The sequence below is a fragment of the Anas platyrhynchos genome, chromosome 2 (assembly GCF_047663525.1).
Source record: "Anas platyrhynchos isolate ZD024472 breed Pekin duck chromosome 2, IASCAAS_PekinDuck_T2T, whole genome shotgun sequence".
In the NCBI taxonomy this organism is placed as follows: domain Eukaryota; kingdom Metazoa; phylum Chordata; class Aves; order Anseriformes; family Anatidae; genus Anas; species Anas platyrhynchos.
This window is the reverse complement of record NC_092588.1, coordinates 96,856,113-96,874,874: the sequence shown is the minus strand read 5'-3', so window position 1 is coordinate 96,874,874 and position 18,762 is coordinate 96,856,113. Positions and strand designations below refer to the sequence as shown.

Here is an 18,762-nt window from a genome sequence, read left to right as displayed (position 1 = left end):
AGGAGTAATACCATTCAAACAAATATTTGACACTTTGCATGTTGGTCCCTTTCACAGTCTCCAGCCATTTGCTGTCTCAGGGGTCTTTTTTGAATCTGGGTGCAATGTGCCCTTCATGCCCTGCAGAAGACAGCTCATCAGAGGTTTCTTTGAGGTACCGTTGTAAAAAAGCAGCCCCTCTACCACTTCACAACCCCTGGGAGAAGACTTGTTTCCCAGCCTGAGCAGCCAGGAGCTGGCTAACCATGCACACATCCTGCAGAGGAGGTGCTATGCCCTGCCTGGGCAGCACTGCTGCTGGTAGGAGCCACCAAGAGGCTGGGTTGCACCAGCAACCTCACACCTGGTGAAATTCCTGAGAAGTCATTTCTTCTTGCACATCCATGACCCTGGCTGTACTCACCCCAGAGAAACGAGAACATGGCCCTGGAAGGTGCATTATTTCCCCAGCACCCTCCTACTCATTCAGTGTTGCAGACAGCTCTTGTAACAGCAGCAGCTGATTTTTCTTATCCCATGCCAGATTTTTATTTCAATCAAGTTATTAGCTTCATTTCTTTGCCTTTTTTGCTGCATAATTCCTCTCTATTGGCTTTTTAGGAGCTATCTGTGAGTCAAAAATTGGTCTCCTGGCTGGAATTAGATTTTATTCATGTTTACCTAAAAGGAAAGGCATCACAGACATCAATAACCCCACATTTGGTATCGTTTCTGATTATAGCACCCTTGGATGAGGCTGGGCACCTGTCTCCCTCCGGCATCCCACAGAAGGTGGCTGGCTTCCCCAGCCCATCCCTGGGGCATCACAGGGGATGCTCTCCATGCAGGTTTCCCAAACCAGCTGATTTCCACAAGGTTTGTGGAGCTGGAGAGCTGCCATAGCCTGCACTGGAGGCTGTGAGGAGGGGAGGCTTTGGCTGGCCATGGTGCTGGGAGCCTGCTGGCAAGGCACATTGCTAGGTGCTGATTTCCTTGTGCCCATTTACAGCACATGCCCTGTATATGTGTGTCCACAAACCTACTGAACTCACACAAGAAGAGGATACTACAGAGAGAAAGCTCTGTTGGGAAGAAGATGTGTAAGTCAGAAAGGAGGGGAAAAGAGAGAGATGATGACAGATAATGTTGAATATTCAGGGACAAGATAAGAGCTTAAACCAAACTAAGCACTGGAGAATTTAGAGAAAAACTTTGAGGTGGTTGGCCAGAAGTAAATATACTTCCTTCTGCACTGCTTCAGGGAAGAAATCCCCTAACTTCCCTGTACTTACATGATAAAAATCTTTTTTTTTTTTTTCCACTATAGCTTTGTAGTGTTAGAAATACAAATCCTGGTTGAGTCTCAGCAGATAAATATTTGCAGGAAAGATGGTATTAATCATGTTGCCATTTCCACTCAAGCTCTAAGGTGTTTACACAGCAGTGGTTGACAGAAGCAGAGCATGACTTGGATGCAACGCCAAGACAGACAGTCTCAAAGCACATTTTGGATATCAGACACCTCTCTTTCATCCAGCAGACAACCAGGATCCAGGCAAACACATATTCTTGCTAACATCCCTTTTACCACAAATACTTCCCGTTCCTCCAGACCTGGCATTTCTGTCTGCTCCTTCACTGGTGTTACTATTAATACTTTCATAGTTTTATTGTCGCTCAAATCACGTACATGGCACATACAAATATTTTCTTGCCAGCACGACTGTGTCTTGTTCTACACAGCCTATGGGATTGAGAGGGAGTGATGGGTGCTGAATTCCTCTCTTTTTCTTTAACTATTTTTGTTTTTGAATAGCATGTAACATCACTGAAGACCTGATCCAACTCCCCTTTATTGCAATCAAAATTATAAGAGGCCCTTTAACAAAAAAAAAAAAAAAGAAAAAAAAGTTCTTATTCCCTTTTTGTCCCTAGAAAAATTCTCATTGCCATTGATTTGCCACAGTTATTCTTAAAAGTAATTGTAGGCATGTGTCTAATAATGAAATGGTTCCTTCAGCAGAAATGGCATGGCCTGATTTAATAGGCTTGCTCCTCATGAGTATCCAAGCTTTTCTATTGTTTCAAGGAGCGAGAGGAAGCTGATGAATCCTGCTGGGCTACAGAGTTCACCTCCTAGGGGAGGATAAATTGCGTTACACAGTAGCTCCTGCACAATCCCTAGGATTTTTCACTCCTTTCAAGTTCAGGGTCATTTTTTTCTATTGGGTGTATCCATGCATCTCACAGAAGGTAACAGGATTATACAGATTTAACTAAAGGGATAATAGGATTTTATGTGTGTAAAGAATGGCAGTTGAAAAGAAATATCTTGACATGTCAGCTGAACATGGTCCATGGAGTGAATCATGATCATAGACCTAGCATGTCATGTTTTAAAGAAGAAAATTGTATTTTAATATCAGGATCAGCGCTTCTAATTGCAACTTCATGGTTATGTGCCTATAATTTAAAACACTGAGGATATTACTTATGGAATAGAAATAAGATAAGCATCATTCTGTCAATTAATGAATTCCAGTAATTACCTCCCTGACCCATCCTGTATCAGGAAATAATGTCTTGGAAAGGAAGGAATTAATATTCTACATGCATCTTCTGTGAAACGGAGGTCTATCAAGATGGTTTCTTAGAGATACAATTCATGAAGGCCTATAAAAATGGCTCTTTAATGTAGAATCCTAAGCCACCTTTTTGCATTCATAAAGTTAAAAAGATGACATTAATGTGAGATCTAGCTATTTAAATAGTTGTAGGATGGGTCTGTGAAGCACAAAGCTATTTTGGTATTCAAACTGTTCTCTATTTAGAGACGTGCTTGGACAGAGAGACTCCCTTGGGATAAAATAAGAGAAAGAAAAGGGGGAGTCTACATATATTCATATGGAATAGCTCTCACTTTTGAAATTTTTCTCATCAGTTACATTTCAATAGCTTTTCTGTGCAGACCAAATGGTTCACATCTTATCGCTGTCAACCTCAGCTAATTTTTATGATTTTACAATAGTGGCTTCCTATCCATGCTGAAAATATTTTAATCTTCTCAGTTGCTACAAAGACCCGTATCAACAAGAAAGAGGAATGGCTGGACATACATCGAATCTGACTATTTTTAAGCTGTTAACAAAGAGACAAAGGGGAGACAAAGAGCAGGGAGAAAGAGACTGACAGGCATGTGGGCATAATACAACCCCATTCACTGTAGCTTTGGGACAAAATCCCAGCTCCGCTGAAGCCACGTCTTCCCTGCAGATAGCACCTGCCTATCTTTCAGCCACATTGATTTTAGATGCTGCATGAGAAGTGGCTAAGGCTTTTTCAGACTCAATGTGTGAATTTTTAATTAACAAAGAAATACAGCAGTACCGATGTAACATATGGCACATTATTTGGTACTTACCAGGTATGTAGTTGCACAGTCTCTCCACAGCTGCCTTTACTGTACTGTTGTGCCACTGTGCAAGCTGTTCAATCACAGAGACCACAAGCACACATCCTTCAAACAAACAAACAAACAAACAAACAAAGAGAGTGAATACAGTTATCCACATTGTGTGATGAAGCACCCTGTGCCATACTTCAGGTGTCATTGGGCATTTAATTTCTTGATATGCTCCATGGCAGATGAGTGCTTGGGGGTTGGGGGAGTGAATAACTGTAAATTTCTGACTTAATTAAAAAACACGTAGGTTATCAGAGAGACATATCGATGTAAAAGGAAAGCACAGAACAGCCTGGCTTTTACAGCACCGAACATGGCTTTTAAATAAAGGATTTTCTATCCTTTCAAGGATGAAAACCAAGGAGTACAGTGGAGAGCTGCAGCTTACACCTGTCAGCTTTGCCTCCTGCCCTCCTGGTACCTTTCACATGAAAAAGGACACACTTCTTTACCTGATGGGACTTCTTGTTCACACAAGCCACACAGAAAGCTACCAAAACTACAAAATGAATGGGTGATATGGCTGCCTGCAAAAGCAATGTCATGGACCAGACGTGTGTGCCAACAGCCATGGGGCATCATAACCACTGTGGCACCATTTCTTCACAGGCTTTCCTCTGAAGCCCAGTGGTGTTTGGCATGTGTAGGGCCATTAGGCCCAGCTAGCCATTGCCTAAAGCCAGAATGCCACAGGGTTTTTTGGGCCCCTCGCTACAAGAAGGACATCGAGGTGCTTGAGCGGGTCCAAAGAAGGGCGACGAAGCTGGTGAGGGGCCTGGAGAACAAGTCCTACGAGGAGCGGCTGAGGGAGCTGGGATTGTTCAGCCTGGAGAAGAGGAGGCTCAGGGGCGACCTTATCGCTCTCTACAGATACCTTAAAGGAGGCTGTAGAGAGGTGGGGGTTGGCCTGTTCTCCCACGTGCCTGGTGACAGGACGAAGGGGAACGGGCTAAAGTTGCGCCAGGGGAGTTTTAGGTTAGATGTTAGGAAGAGCTTCTTTACTGAAAGGGTTGTGAGGCATTGGAACAGGCTGCCCAGGGAGGTGGTGGAGTCACCATCCCTGGAAGTCTTCAAAAGACGTTTAGATGTAGAGCTTAGGGATATGGTTTAGTGGGGACTGTTAGTGTTAGGTTAGAGGTTGGATTCGATGATCTTGAGGTCTCTTCCAACCTAGAAATTCTGTGATTCTGTGAGGGTTCTTTCTGCTCTCCCACAGTGGTAAAGAAAACATTTCCTCTGAACTACAAAGGTGATCATTTCACATCACTAATCTTGCTGCAAGCAGGAATAAAGCTTAGCTGCTCCTTGTAGTGGGTACAGCTGAGACCTAAGAGCTTACACATCATAGTAAGGCGTTTCTTGAGGTGTGAAGCACTAGTTTTCTGATACTTTTAAGATGAAGAAGGTTCAGTGTCATCTGCATATACAGATAATTCCAAATTCACACAATGACCATAACCCTCTAATTTCAGGCAGATTTTAAATTGCTGTGAGTCAGCATTGCACTCTCCATTTCTGCAGTGGCTCCATCCTTTTATTAAACAAACAAACAAACAAAAATTCAGTGGTGTCAACTCTAACAAAAATAGTTACACTTCACAGCTATTGTGGAGAGTGAGGTCCCAGCCTGGACTCAGAGCCTATGTAACACAGCTGGGTATCCCAGGCAGCCAGGAGACAGGGAGCCAGAAGGCCAATTTCCAGCAGTACGAACAAAGATTTCTCTTCAAAATCCCTGTAGCCGAACCCTCTTTCATCCCTGGTACAAGAAATCTAAGTTCTCAAAATTGGCACTGACACAGTCCAGAAATGGAGGGCAGCTGCAACATTTAGAAGTGGATGAAGATCCATCTCTTTCCAGATCTCAAGAGAATTAATGTTTAGGTTTCCAGACTGGCACAGCTCTTCTAAGTGAGCTTATAAAGTCCTACCAAGTGCCTATGTGCTATTAAATCAAAGTGGTATTTTTCAACATAAATAACTTCAGTGCTCCTATGGATCAAGTAGCAAGTCAAAGAGGAGGTAGAATAATTGGAACTTGCAGTTCCAATATCTTTGAGTTGTCCGTTACTCCTCCTGCACCAAAAACAGTAATTCAGTGGAAATTACAGTGAACTTGCCACCTTTTTGCAAAGATAAAAGCCCACTTCTCCATACTTATTAAATAAAACTCTCACTCAAAATCCTCTGCAGAATGATTTATAAAGGAGGTCATTACCTCTCATCAGCCTAGAAGAATAGGAGAGTATATGGAGACAAATTCAACCAAGAGAAAACCCCGAAACAAGTCATTCCTTCTTCTCTCAACCCTGCAAAACACACAAGCTAGCCTGAGCAACACTCATAATCCAACAGGTTGTCCTGAGGATAAAAATACCCTTGGTGCTTCACTTTCCTCTGGAATACAAAAAGACAGCCTCCACTGAAGATGTAAGACATTTTCTCTCTCATGTTTGTCAAAGTACTGCAGAGGGGGGAAAAATAGCTATTTTTGGTCCAGCTCTGCCAAACAGAAACAGAATTCTTAATCACAAAAACAATCATTCAGGTAGCCCTACTCAGGAAGAGGTTTCCTGGCAATTAAATGGAAATTTTTCATGTTTATTAAGTCAGTCAGGCACTTCTGTGTCTATTGAACCACGCCCAAGGGGAGATTTGCTTTGCCTGAGAATTAACAGAGTTATTGCTGAGATGGTGAAGTACTTAATGCAGTACCTTGGGCTACTGGATGCTATATGAATATAAATAACAATAATAGCCTGACAACTTGGGAAAAACCCACGGAGCTGAACTTCAGGGTGTTTGGTCTCATAAACCCATCTTTACTGTCACACGGAAGATGCTATAACCCCTCCCTGCTGCAGGCACCCATCAGCCACAACTTCATTCTTCGAGTGCTCCCCTTGAATGTAGTTTCTCCTGATTAAACACTACACTTGGCAGGACAAGCAGGTGAAGAAAGACTTGACTGATTTTCAAGGGGGTCTGCACTTCCAGTTAGAGGTGTCCTTCGCCTCAGATGCTGTGGCTCTCTGCTCCTCCTGGTCTGCTGGCACTTCTTGTTGTCCCACCACAGGCCATGCCCCTGGTGACTTCAGAACTTTTCCTCTAGACTGAGGTCATCAGGAGCAGCTCTTGGCTTGGAGACTGTAAGTTACTCAGGAAAAGGAGAAACGTATAAGGACTCACTCTAGTCCAGGGAGTCAACCCCACACATGCTCCCTGATTTTTGTATAAAAAACACACTCCCCCCCCAGGAGCAATTCAGATTTATTCTCTAGGAGAACCTGTGTCCTGTGTTGAGTTATAGGTAAAGCCTCAAGGGGTTAGTGTCCATAAGCTGAAGTTAACTCAGACTATCCTTGCTCCTACTACAAATCCTTGTTTCTCATCATATAGGGCATCTTCCTCTGGATTTAGTGGTAGGAAAATGATTCATGGCTGGCTGCAGCAGCAGAAGCCACTACCCCCTAACAAAATCAACAGAAATGTCCCTGCATGCTAAATAAACAAATAATCAGAAATGCTAACAAGTTATCCTAACCATTAATAGCTCTTAATCCTGTAGGCTAAAAATGTAAAATAGCTAAAAATGACAGGGGGAAATCATATGTCTCTGACTGTGGAAATCTCATTGCTATAATTAAGTATGATTACTTGTGTGTGAGAGTATAAACTTCTTAATTCTCTGGGATCTGTAGAAAAGCACTTCCAGATCTGGACAGTCATTAGCAACTATTGCTTGCTTTTAATTTACTAGATATTTACATGTGATAAATGGGCACATATAAAGCAATGTATCATAAAATGGCTGGGATTGGAAGGGACCTTAAAGATCATACAGTTCCAACACCCTGCCATGGGCAGGGACACCTCCCACCTGACCAGGTTGTCCAGAGCCCCGTTCGACTTGAACACCTCCAGGGATGGGGCATCCACAGCTTCTCTGGGCAACCTGTCCCAGTGTCTCACTACCGTAAGCAAAGAATTTCCTTCTAGGATCTAATCTAAATCTCCCCTCTTTTAGTTTAAAACCATTCCCACTTGTCCTACCACTATCTGCCCATGTAAAAAGTCACTCTTCATCTTTTTATAGCCCCCTTTAGGTACTGAAAGGACACGGTGAGGTCTCCCCAGAGCCTTCTCTTCTCCAGGCTGAACAGCCCCAGCTCTCTCAGACTTTCTTCACAGGAGAGTGCTCCAGCCTTCTGATTATCCTCATGAGAGCTCTTGCACTCTAAGTGTCCTTAAAGAGTTGCCAGCTCTGATCAGTTGCCCTGTCACCAAGGTCAGCATCCCATGGGGTCTCACCCACTAATTCTTTAAACAGGTGGGATTTTGGTCTCCTAATTTTCATGGTCCTGACTTCGCTCTTTGCCAGGCCCATATTCCTCAAGATCACAAACTCAGCCATGGTGTGGTTGCTGCAGCCCAGGCTGCCTCCAGTCTCAGCCTTGATAACAAGTTGGTCTGTGCTGTGGAGCACCAGCAACACTTCTCTGGTTGGTTTGCCACCAACCTGGGCCTTGAAGCTACCCTTAGTGTACTGCAGGAGTCTCCTGGGTTGCTCATGGCCTGCTGTGCTGCTCTCCCAGCAGGCGTCCAGGGGTCGAGGTCCCCATCAAGATGAGAGCCTGCAGGCACAATGCTCCTTGTAGCTGAAGCAGGAAGGCCTCAGCAACAGGCTCCCCTCGGCCAGGCAGCTGCCCAAAATGCTCCTGCCCTACTTGCTCAGGTGCACCCCATCCAGTGTCAGCATGCCCAGTCTCTCAAAGGTGCATCTGAGATCACAGAACCCAAACCTGAGTATGGTACTAGCCATGCAGCATATCATTCACCTGATCCATCCACCTCCTTCTTTTGGGGTCCCAGTCTCCAACTGGGAGGATAGAGAATACTACCTGTGCTCCTGATCCCTTCAACATCTTTCAGAGGGACACAGAACCCTTTTTGATATTTCAGAGTCACTTCACTGCAGCCTTATTCGACGCTACATGAAAAAGTAGGGATAGGTTTTATTCCCTTGGCTTTACTAGGCTTGGTAGCGTCTTTGTGATATTGTGACTGTGGGTTCCCAGCAGGCAGAAAACATCTCTGGAGAGATTGTCTGGATGGCAAATTGGTGCTTCAGCGCCTCTCAGCAAGGAATCTCCAGTCCCTTCACCCTAGAGCAGCTTCCTGGAGTTCCCTGCAGTGTAGGGTCTGGTCTGGGTCTGGATAGATAGGCTTCATAATTAAAGATTATGAAAAGCTCACCTTTTCTTTTTTTTTTTTTTGTAGTTGCATATGAATTTTGTTAGAAACAAGTTTCAAGAAATTGACTTTGCTGTCACACTTCAATAACAGGTTTCAACACCTTGCCAGGCTGAAGGATGTTTTCTCTGGATGAAATTCATTGGCGGTATAATGCCTACCAGCCATTAGAAACTAGACTTTGGTATTAATAAAACACTTGTCTCTTTTAGTGGTAGTTTGTCCCATCTGCTATTAATTTCTGAAGAGATAAGAGAAAGCCATAACCATTTTACTCAGCAGCAGTAATCTGAAAACACACGTCAGGAAGTACTTCTCCCCAAGTATTTGAAAATAGCATGTAATAATAAAATGATGTTTCCAATATGCTTGGAAAAAAAAAAAATCATACCCCAATAATAAAATCAGAGCTAGAGAGATTCATTTCTTAGCCACAAAGCCTCTGGCAGTTTGAACAGACTATTTAACTTAATCCACTTCTGCTGCACATGTTTGAAAGGATCTGTAATTAGAATTATACCTGCGGATGTCAAGGAGTGTCTGGATGCTGAGAGATGCTTTTGTAAGTTTTGGATTTGTGGATATTTTTGTCCAGTAAAATGGATCTCTGGCACCTAGCACATCTTCCTTTGCCATTTTTTGCTCAAGCTCGTGAGTATTGGAGCCTTTTCTTGCCCATCTAGCCATATCACCATTCCCCAGCTATAAATTAGCTGTACCCCTGAAGCACAAGAAGAAATAAGCCAAGAAAAGTGGCCTTGGACACAAATAGCTCTCCACAAGCCCTACCCACTAGGCTGTGGTTGCCCTGCCTGCTCCCGTGGTGCAGGAGCTGGAGCCTCAGTTGGTGAACTGGCAAACCTCTGCCTCAAATACCTGTCTGCAGCAGCAAAGCACCTTTAAAAACAAATCCACCTATCACATTCCTGGTTCTATACAGAAGATGAAGGTTTTCATGAAACATGGGCTTCACCTCTCCCATTTCGGATGATCATTTCACGTTGTAGGTTCCAGTACATCTTTTAAAATGAATCATACAGAGGTGGAGTTCCCAGAGGTAGTCTACAAAGTGTATTAGACCATACTGTGACTTCTCATGCTGATGCTAATGTTCTGGAGTAAAAACACCTCTTTCCGAATTTGCCTAATCCAGGTCCAGTTCAACCCAAAATAAGGCATTCCTATTTGAAATGAGTGTGGGGAGCTAATTAGAAGTCACCAGGTCTACTGTTTTCTCCCCTGAGACGGGGAACAAAACTGCACATGGGTACTCCAGGTGCAGACAGACCATGGATATTCAATGTCCCAATACAGGAAAGATTTCTCTTTTACTATATATACCTTTTCTAATACTTCCCCACACCCATTTTGCATTCTGCTGCTGCTTCTTAACACTGAGCTGATACCTTCAAAGAACAACCCATTGAAATCTCTGGATTTCCTTCCAACATGCAAATAGTCAGCTCAACAGATAGGTGTATAGGCAAAGTCAGGATTGTTATTTTCCCATGTGCATCCACAGCATTTGTTGCCTTGAAAGACTATTTAGAAAGGGATGTGACTATGAAAGTCTTTTAACTCAGACTTTGTTTTTTATTCCATTTACAGTTAGAGTTATTGTATTTCATAGAGATACTGATGTGATGGAATATAATTATAGGTGTCTGTATTCTAATATGTTGGCGTATACAAGACCTTTTTTGACCTAAATTTGCCAAGTGTCATAAAATATCCTGAAAATGCTAAACGATATAGTACTACCAAACGTGACACTGGGCATAAAATTACATATAGTATACTGGGTAAAGATATTTTTGAAATTTTGATGTCAATATAGCAGTATCTCAAGTGTATCATAGCTCTGTAACAAAAATAGCTAACCCTGGAATATCAATTATCATTTCTGTTGTTCATGCCTCTGCAGCTCATGCAACAGCAGTGAGACACTTTAGACCCTGAGCTTCAGAGCTCTACTCATTCATTATTATTTCCTTAAGATGTCCTATGAGGACTCTGATACCGTTACGCTGGTACAGAAAATTTAGTTTCCATTTAGTGGAACACTCTGGTATCTATACCTGCCAGCTAAACGCATCCCTGGTGTTTCCTGTAGTATACTTTAAAGAGCCCTATTTAACTAGATCTATAACCCCAGGCATTTCCAATTGAAAATTAATTAATTAAAAAAATGTATGCGTGCCATTAACATATTTTTCATTTTCAAATCTGGGAAGAGTATTAGAAATGTACTGAAGCCTGAATGGTGGCAGAGGCAGTTTTATTATCTCTTGACATTGGGATTGTTCCCTTGTCCAGTGCCAAACAGTAAGCCACATGGATAATTTCATTCAGTCTGCAGAGATTTGACCATTTTAAGATCTGGAATGCACAAAACTTGTTTCAAATGTACAGTTCCTAAAATCACTGAAAATTACTGCCTTAAATATATATGCAGGTTGTTCTGAAGTTCTGTGTAGGGCTAACATATGAACAGTAGTGGGAGGCACATATATTGGGGCAATCAGCAATCAAACAGACAATACTAAATAAGTAAGATTATTAAAGAAAGCATATACTAAAGGCAATCGTCAGTGACATACAAGACTACCCATGTCTGTATATGCACATATAGATATATGTATGTGTATTTACACCCAAATGTATATAGGTAGGTATGCGAAACACACCTTTTTATTGAGATCAGTAGATATATTTACATTTTATAGTCATAAACTTTCAATAGGATTTGGGGTGATCTTGAAAATTAAATTTTTACCATCAGTTGTTAAAAAATACAAATTGCTGTAGAAAATATTTCCTTTTTAAGAGTTGCTTTCATATCTTCCTCACTACTCATGCCTGTGGTTTTTCTGTCTGACGAACAATCATAGCAAAAAAGGCTGCAGTTAAATATGCTATTTGTTGCTGATCATCAGACCAAGTTTTGCTGCTGTGTTAACTGACCAATGTCAGTGAAGGGAACAGAGGTGCTGCAGCTTCATACCAAGTTAACTGCAATCGAAACCAAGCCCAGACTTTCCCCAGACATGCACACAATATGCACACAGCCGCTTTGTCTGAGCGTGGTGATGAAAAGCCTCCAGCTCCCTTTGGTGAATTGCATAAAGTTTTGGGGAGCTCTGAATGCCACTGTTCCTGCTGCCACTCTGTGGGCATATTTCATCCCTGTGTCCATGCATAGAGGTGAGCTGCTGGGTACATCGACTATCACACAAATCAACACAGGTGAAAACCAGTGTTTTGTACAGCTGGGCAGCTCTGACACGTGCATTTTTTAATGTAACCGGAGCTGAAAATATGTTTGAAAACCACACATCCTCATATGTTAGGAATTATGTTCTCATGGGTGAACGGAAGAGGTAACCCATGAAGGTTACTGAGAATGGCATTATATTGAGCACAAAGGCGGTGAAATTTGCTTCCCTGGCTGCTGACCCACAGGATCTCGCTTTGCTAGCGAAGAAGATGGAAAGCGTTGCTGTCCGGGTGTATTGAGCACTCCCTGACTAATAGCCTCATTCCAAAAAGGCCAGCCAAAGTTAATCGGCAAAAGGAGCAGGGCAGCCTGCTGCTGGGGAGAAAATAAATAAACTCTGCTATTTGCAAATGATGCTTGCAGTCACAGAAGAGAGAGCCAGAAATGCTGTCCAGGAAGAAGCCATCCTACACACATCTCTAGTCTAGCAGCTAATCAATGGTGTCTGTGCTGTTCCTAAGGGACAGGGTAGACACAGAGCTGTTAAGACCTCTAATGAGGTCTTCTACAGCCTCCTCAGGAACTGATGACAGTGCTTACTTATTGTTACCATTAGCATACACTCTTCCTAACCTGAATGCCCCTAATCTGAATAGTATTTATTTCCATTATTTATTGCTGTGTCTGTTAGGATCCTGGAGGATAAATCACACCTTTAAAGTTTTTGAGGACAGATTTAACATCTTTTCTCAAGTTTGTCCTCTCTAGACTAATTAACTCCAATTTATTCAATCATGCTTTATAGTTTATGTTCGTTTTCCTCTGAAATCTCCAGTCACTCTGCTTCATTCTTGATGGACAGCCCCAAAAGGGAATGCAGAAATTCCTCAGGGGCTTTTTCAGTGCTGAGAAAGGTAGTGGGTTACTTCATATGTCTTGCAAGCTAACTCCTGTTCACACATCTTGGTGTCTGCAGTGTGTGTGTTCACCCTGACAGCATGCCATCATTGTGCCACTACAAGCCCAAATGATCTTCCCTGGGGATGCTACCTAGCCAGCCATTCCTCATCTGCATACCTGTGTTGAAATGACTTTTTTTTTTTTTTTTTTTTTTTTTTGTGGGGCAACCACTCCAAGTTTTCAAGACTGTTTTGAATTTAATCCTGCCCTACACTACACTTGCAAGCCTTCTCAGTTTTATCTAAGCTATTAATTTAATAGCACTCTATTATCCAGGCTAAACAAGATATGGAATGATACTACATTCAAAGTTGAGGTCTAAGAAAGATCTGATTTTGTACATCCTTCTGCATAGAGGGTGAGTTATTTGTAATTACTCTGTGAACAAGGCCATTCACCAGTTTTATTCCACTGTGTAGAAACTTACGAGGTGGTGCCAAAAGCCTTACTAAAATCAAGCATCTACTGCTTCTTCTGTGTCTACATGCTGTTATCCTGTCATCAAAGAAAATTAGGTTGTTCTGACACTGATTCTCCTTGATAAATCAAGTTAGGCTCTTATTCATATTTATTTTTGAAAGGTGCTTTGAAAAAATTTTGATTAATTACTGCATGAATTTTCCAGGAACTGATGCTTAACTGACTGATCTACAGTTCCCCAAATTTCATTTTTTCACCATTTGGAAGAGATGAATGTATCAGTTCCTTCCTGTCTTTCAGCATCTCCCCTGTTTTTCAGGGCAATTTCTGCCTCTCCTGAGTGTGGTTCAGACACTTCTGGATGAATTTGACTTTGCTAGAGTACAGGACAACTTGCAGACACTTTAATTGCTCTGTCATAATTCAGAAGGGGAATAAAACCTTTACAACTTTTTCAGAAATAGTATATAAATAATGAACATCATCTTACATATAAAGAAATATTAACATTGGCATTACTAGTTACTGGGGTTACTGTACTATCTTTGGGTACATTAGTACTAGCTTAAGTAAACATTTACTTGCCTCGTGAAATGGGTGGTATTTTCCTCATTTAACAGATAGGAAATGTCAAAGGCCTGAGCTGGGTATTCAAAGGTCACACTCATACTTAATTCCTGAGAGAAAAACACACAGCATCTTGCTCTCTGGATGCCCCAATGAAACTCTCAGGCTGCTTCTAGCAAGAGGTTTTCTAGGTCTCGTCCTGAAGAAACCCCTTAAGACATATTGCCAGTTAACAACAAACCCAGAAACTAAAACCAAATCTGAAATCCAGCTCCCAAAACAGTGCACAGACCATAAACTCGCTGTCTTTGCATGAGCAAAAAGCATCTTCATGGGTATTCACATAGAGGAAAACATATGAAAGCCATTTCACCTGTCATTGGGACAAACCAGAAGCGTACATCACATGCAAAGCCTGCAAGAAGACTAGAGGGAGAACCTGAGCTGGTTTCACTATATGCAAAAGAGGGAGCATTTCCCCAGCCTGGGGAGGCAGGAGACAGTTTCATGGATGGAGAAAAGAGACTGTCAGGTGCTGGGAAGCTTTCTGTGAAGACAGGGCCAAGGAAAGACCATGTGGAAACTCTGATCTCTAGTACCTATTTAAAAGTAGGTTGGAGATGTTTAGGAACTACTTAGGAGCACTGGATCTGATCTCAAGGCCAAGAGGGTTATCACCAGGTTCTTTCCCTCTTTCTTCTATAATTCTAAAAGGCAGCAGCATTAAATCCCTTTCTAGGGGGATTATATATATAATATACATATTCTATATATTTTTTATACCAAGTCAATTGTGAAAAGTAGTTCTTTGAATTAAGCAGCCTTTTTTTTAAATAATAATTATTTTTTCCCCAAGAAAATGCATCAAAAATGACCCAGTCATTTCCCCAGTATGACCAGAACATCCTGGGGGATATGGTGCCTACCCAGGGAGTGCCGCTAGCAAGGGGAGCAGAAAAAGGGTGACCAAATTGTAACACATTCAGCTGGGGTACCAGAGCTGTACTTCACTCTCCCATCATATAATTTCTGCATACTTCTTCGAGGTGAGTGCTACTTTCAGTGGAAAGATTTTATGGAAAATATTTTCTGTGTTTTGTAACTGAAAGATCATCTATTTCCTCACTGGCATTGGCTACTAACATAGTAATCTCCGTCATGTGAGTTCTGCACACAGAGCAGTGCTCAGAAATGACTATTCAATGTGCAGACACCTCATTTCACTTAAAAAAAATAAATGAGACAAATGTTTTCAAAAGATTAGTCCCCTGACCAAGCATTTAATTGAGAAAGTCCATTTCTTCAAGAAAACTCCTCTACGTTTTGCAGTGGGTGCCTCTAATGTTAAAAATGCTGCCTTGGTCTATATGGCCAAAAGGTCAGCGGAAGTTCTCACAGCCCTCTTCTGATGCCTTCCCAGACAGAAAACTGAGCTAACAGTGTCTGTGGTCAAGCTGTTGAAAGGAAATTACACTTGCCCTCCCAGAGATGTGGTGCATCTCGACTTCATTTCTGCTCCTAGGAGGGCTGGTCACCAAACCAGATGCTACCCCTGCTCCAGTGCAACCAACACCCCTGTCCTCTTTGTGAAAGGGAAGAGGCACAGGCAGCTCATCCTCCTTTCCAAGAGATAGCCAAAAAAGCAGCTAACCCACAAATCCGTGGGGTGATTGCTGGGGTGCCTGTGGGCACCAGCCTTGCCCTGTGATGCTTCAGTGCCCCGCAGACTTCTCTCTTGTGGCTTACAGGAGTGGTGAAGGTCTCTGGGGGTCATTTAGGGTTTTTGTGCATCGATGGGGCAACTAGGTGCTCATGAAGTAGCTGGAAAGGGCAGACAACATTCGGAGCTGAAATTTAAAAATTCAGCTGTAATAATCCCAGGGGAAGCATGCTCACCTCTTCCTCCGTGCCATTAAAAATGCTGCTGACTAAAGATCTGGCCATTAAAAAGCACCATTTCCCTCTCACTACCTGCTCCAGCAGCAGCGGTCCCAAGCAGCCATTTCTGCTTTTCACCACTTGCTTTCATTTTCTGGCTGGCGGCTGAGCCCTGGCTGGAGCTACTCAAGTCCATGACTTCGCTCTGCTTTCCATTCACCCTGCCTCAGCACTGCTCAGATCTGCACTTTGGGTGGCTTGGGAGCGTGGGAAACAAACAAACAACAACAACAAAATTTCAATCAAGCTTAGAATTATTTCTAATTGTGTTCCTTGAGACACAATGAAAAGCATTTTTGCTTGAAATATTGCCTTCTGAGGCATGGAGAACTGCAACGTGATTTATGTTTATGGCACAAAAATGCCCCGAAAGCTAAAAAAAAGACAGTGTAAAACATTGGGTCATAAAGTTAAGTGATGGATGTGGTTGATACATTTGTGTGCATGCAAGATGTAAGCCGCCACATCCCTCTAGGCATACAGAGTGTCACACCGACAGCCCTTCTGACACAGAGATACCTCCAGGTCACGCTGACCAGTCACCAGTTCTGCTTTGGGAAGAAATTAGTCTGGGGTGTCAGGGCTGCACGATGCTCCCAGCCACAGCTGCTGTGGAAATCCCCACAGGCACGTTGGCTCTGTGGGAAGGGGCTGCCAAAACACACCCCCCCACCTCAGCTGGGCTGCCACAGTCCTGTTCAGGGAGCACATGAGAAGTGCAGGATACACTCATGAGAAGGAGAGATGGGAGGAAGGAGCCCTGGCAGTTTGTTGGCTGCACAGCAGGAGATGTGACTACCCTGATGTCCCCCCCTCCTGGCATCCCTTGGCCCCAAAACCAGCACAGGGATCAGCCATGCCGCCAGGTCCTGGGGAATTTCAGCTGCAGCATGCGAGCACCTTGGGTAACAACCTTCCAGGCATTTATCTGTGGCCCAAGCGAGGATCAGCTACTCTCAGGAGTGGTCTCCTGGGAAAGGGAATCACTGAGGAGACCCTACATGAGCCGGGGGACAGCGTGTCCTCCCGTGGCTACACACCACCCAGCCTGACCCACCGCCAGCATCGGGAACTGTCGCCAGTTTTCCAGGTCCCAGACTTATAAACGCTGAAGCCACAGCTTCAGACACCATTCCCTGTAGAGCAAAAAACCATGAACTTTGGGAAGCAGCCGCTCAAAAACAAAATCATAAAATAACTCCAGACCCCACACTGGCCTTGCAACATCTTAAGTGACAATTTCGCCAAAGGCTTTGGGTATTTTGCAGTACAGCTGTAGGAACAGATAAAGGAGTGATTTACAACGTGCACAGCAGTGCTCCGCTCACCGGTGCAGTAACAAATGAAGTAGCCGGCCAGGCAAACAGAGCCTGCATACATACCGACACAGGTGTGTCCTTTGTACAGCCTGGAGGGGAGCAAAGGATGCGGTGTGTCGTCTCCGCTGGGCAGAGGGGAGCAAGAGGCAGCCTTCAGCAGCAGCAGCAGCCAGAGGATGCAGAATAAATTAAGAAATGTCTGCCTAGAGGCCCTCATCCTAAGGAAAGAGAGAGAGAAAAAAAACAACAAAAAAACAAACAAACAAAAAAAACAACAAAAAAACAACAATCAGATGGGAAGAGCGCACGTGCGCCTGCATTCCCTTAATGCGCGGGGAGCATCCTGCATCTCTGTCGCACTGGCAGCTCCCGCGGGGGGTAAAATACGATGCAGGGCTGCTCCCTAGCCTGCCCCTACGGGATGCAGGGAGCACCCCACACTTGCCCCATGGCTGTGGTGAGGGGGCTATGTCCCTGCAGCTCTGGCTGCCCTCCACACCCCCCCATGGCCCGCGGCCCCACTTGCAGCTCTTCCCAACCTGCCGGTCTGGCAGGACAAAGAGGGTTGCCTGAGCAGCTCTGGCTCGGTGCTCTCACTTCTCCTGCGCCAGCAGCGGGTGACTAACGACCTTAAAACCACAGTAGCTGCCGGAGCCACTCAGCATTAATAACGCAAGACACTCCCCTGAGCAACTAGTGTTGCAAAAAGAAAACAACCCACAAAAACCTTCCTCCCCCCCCCCCCCCCCCCCCCCCCCCCCCCCGCCCCGGCCCCAGCACTCCTCTGCCCTCCGCCCTCCTCCGCTCAGATAAATAAATAAATAAATACTCTCCTTCTGCTTCTTTAGAGCAGAGTTTCCGTACGGGAGGATGGGATAAAAATAAAATTAAAAAAAAAAAAAAAAACAAACCAGAAAGAGGCTGCCGACGGCAGACACCAAGTCAGGAGGATGGGCTGGCAGCTGCTGGCACGATGGCAACAGCGGGAGCGAAGTGAGCTGCACATCTGGGAGCGGGCTGGGGCAGCCCTGCTCCCACCAGCCTTGTGAACATCCCTCAGCTGCCTGCGAGGTTTGGAAATGCTGATCTGTCCCTGCTCGGGCAGGCACAACAGCTAAAGGGTTTTCCTGCCTGTGCTGTTGTTCTCGAGGACGAGGCTGCAGCCAGGCATTCCCTGGCCTGAAGGCTCATGGTCGGCTCTCCCAGATGTGGGCAGGCTTTCGTTGCAGGATGCTGAAGTGCAATGAGGAGCCTGTCTCCTTTGGCACCTCTACAGACTTCTCAGGCATAAGTAAAGCAGGCTCATAAACGGCGCTGTAAAGGGAAACATGGATAATATAAATCAGCAGTTTCTCATCTTTAAAATCAATGATTCCCTGCCAAATCCTCAGCCAGTCCTGCAGATCAATATGACCCCACAGCAATCGTGTCATCTCTAGTATTTAACATGGTTTTTGTGAATGGTTTCTTAAGGCTTCTCTTCAGCAGGAGCCCAACCTAAGGCGCTTTCAGAGATGGTCACTGAAAGCCTGCCTCAGCTCTGGGGAACAATTTGCCTTGTGGTCCATGGTTTTGTAATCCAGTGGCTATGGAAAAAAAAAAAAAAAAAAGTTAACAATTTCAATATGAATACGTATCACTGTATA

General features: G+C 43.9%; 1 protein-coding gene across 1 annotated transcript in view; it reads right to left on the bottom strand.

Annotated features, from left to right (window-relative positions):
• Nucleotides 1-17,781, bottom strand: part of AOAH (acyloxyacyl hydrolase) — a 73,322-nt gene extending 55,541 nt beyond the window's left edge. The window contains 4 exon segments of the mRNA XM_027451438.3: nt 3,401-3,496; nt 17,180-17,334; nt 17,656-17,750; nt 17,752-17,781. Of these exon segments, the coding sequence (XP_027307239.2) occupies nt 3,401-3,496; nt 17,180-17,334; nt 17,656-17,750; nt 17,752-17,781 (376 nt within the window).
• Nucleotides 17,782-18,762: the final 981 nt, after the last annotated feature.